At 44.4% G+C, this 1,530-nt stretch overlaps 1 protein-coding gene across 1 annotated transcript; it reads right to left on the reverse strand.

The window, feature by feature from the left end:
* Positions 1-822: 822 nt before the first annotated feature.
* Positions 823-1,329, reverse strand: LOC130871987 (keratin-associated protein 13-1-like). Its single transcript, XM_057765772.1, has one exon. It carries the CDS (start codon positions 1,327-1,329, stop codon positions 823-825), a length of 507 nt encoding a protein of 168 aa, XP_057621755.1.
* Positions 1,330-1,530: the final 201 nt, after the last annotated feature.

Raw genomic sequence — 1,530 nt, forward strand, 5'->3', positions numbered from 1 at the left:
CAGACAGCAGAGATGACACAATTGCTGGACTACGGCCTTCAAAGGCATATCTTCAAGGTAGGCCCGACTTAATAAGGTTTACACAGCCTCCTAAAATAGATTATTACCTGTTAAACTGGCACTCAAAACATGAGCCCATGGTAGTCATGTCAGATTCAAAGTAAAACATTGTCAGTACACAAGGGAACCCATAGTCATAAAATCCAATACATTTTGACTTCTGTCTTCTTAATTGAACATAGTATGACCAGTTGGCATAGACTTGAAAAACCACTACTTATGGAAATTAATTAACTTTCTGCATCTGGGATTTAATTAATAGAAATCTATACTTTCAAACAGTAAGGTTTTGCTTGATGTTCTTACGTAAGAAAACTCTGAGGCACAGACGACTTGTATCTAATTTAGAGCTGAATGGAACTACAAACCCTATACTCCCACACATACTGCTCATTTAACATTAATCAATTACTGTTTCACAGTCGCAAAAGCAAGCATGCACAAAACAACTCACAAGAGCAGGCATAACCGGATGTCAACTCGGTACCTTCATTAGATTGAAATTTTAGTATTCATAAATTTGGGAAGGAATTCATCGCTACAAATTTCATTTGCAATGCATACTTTATTTTTGAGTTAATAGATTAATGACAGATTTCTCAATGGACCCGCATCAGCCAATATCTGAGGTCAGAGGGTAAGTGAGGAATTGACAATCAGGAAATGAGAGGATAATTCTTCCTGGTCAAAGGGAAATAACAGTGGTCAAAGATCCCAGACTCGGTGACAGCCGTCAGCAAGATTAGAAATCTAGAAAGAAGATCAGTAGAATCCACATCCAGTACTACAGCTCGGTCTGTAGCAAGAAGACTGGCAGGTTCTATGAGGAACATAGGATGGGCGGCAGAATCCTGATCCGAAGCCCAGTGACGAGAAGCCATGGGGTCTAAAGCCACTGGATCCACAGCTCAGGGAGTAAGAGCTTCTAGACCTATAGCCCAGAGAGTGACAGCTGCTGGACCCAAAGCCCTGAGAGCCACTGTACGTGGTCCTGCAGGGGCTGTAGAAGCTGGAGACCCTGGAGCTGTAGCAGGGCCGCTGGCAGGAAGTCTGCACCACGTGGGAAGTCTGGCATCTGCTGGGCTGGAAGTAGTTCTGATGACAGCCGCTGAGGAGAGAGGAGCCCAGATGGCAGGGTCTGGGAGAGCAGGAGTTCGTGCTCTGGATCAGGTGCCTGGAGTAGGAAGAGTCGCAGGAGGAGTAAGGGTAGTTCAGGTGATCTCCACAGGAGCGGGTGGAGAAGTTTCCCGAAGAGCAGCCGTAGGACATGTTGATGGCAGGTGTAAGTTGAGCTGAGTACAACAAGATTCTGAATGTGAAATCACTCCTTTTCTGGGATCTTTATATACTCCCAGCAATGGGAGTGGCTTCTTACATGATCGTTGTTTCTGTCTGTGGCCAGACTCATCTGCATGTCTGGACCTCAGCAATTTTCTTCATAATTGCAGTTAGCTAACTCCTTTTATCTTA

The sequence above is a fragment of the Chionomys nivalis genome, chromosome 3, assembly GCF_950005125.1.
Source record: "Chionomys nivalis chromosome 3, mChiNiv1.1, whole genome shotgun sequence".
Lineage (NCBI taxonomy): Eukaryota > Metazoa > Chordata > Mammalia > Rodentia > Cricetidae > Chionomys > Chionomys nivalis.

What these genes read in the sequence shown, in the direction of transcription:
- LOC130871987 (XM_057765772.1), bottom strand. Translation starts at nt 1,329, where the DNA reads ATGTCCTACGGCTGCTCTTCGGGAAACTTCTCCACCCGCTCCTGTGGA.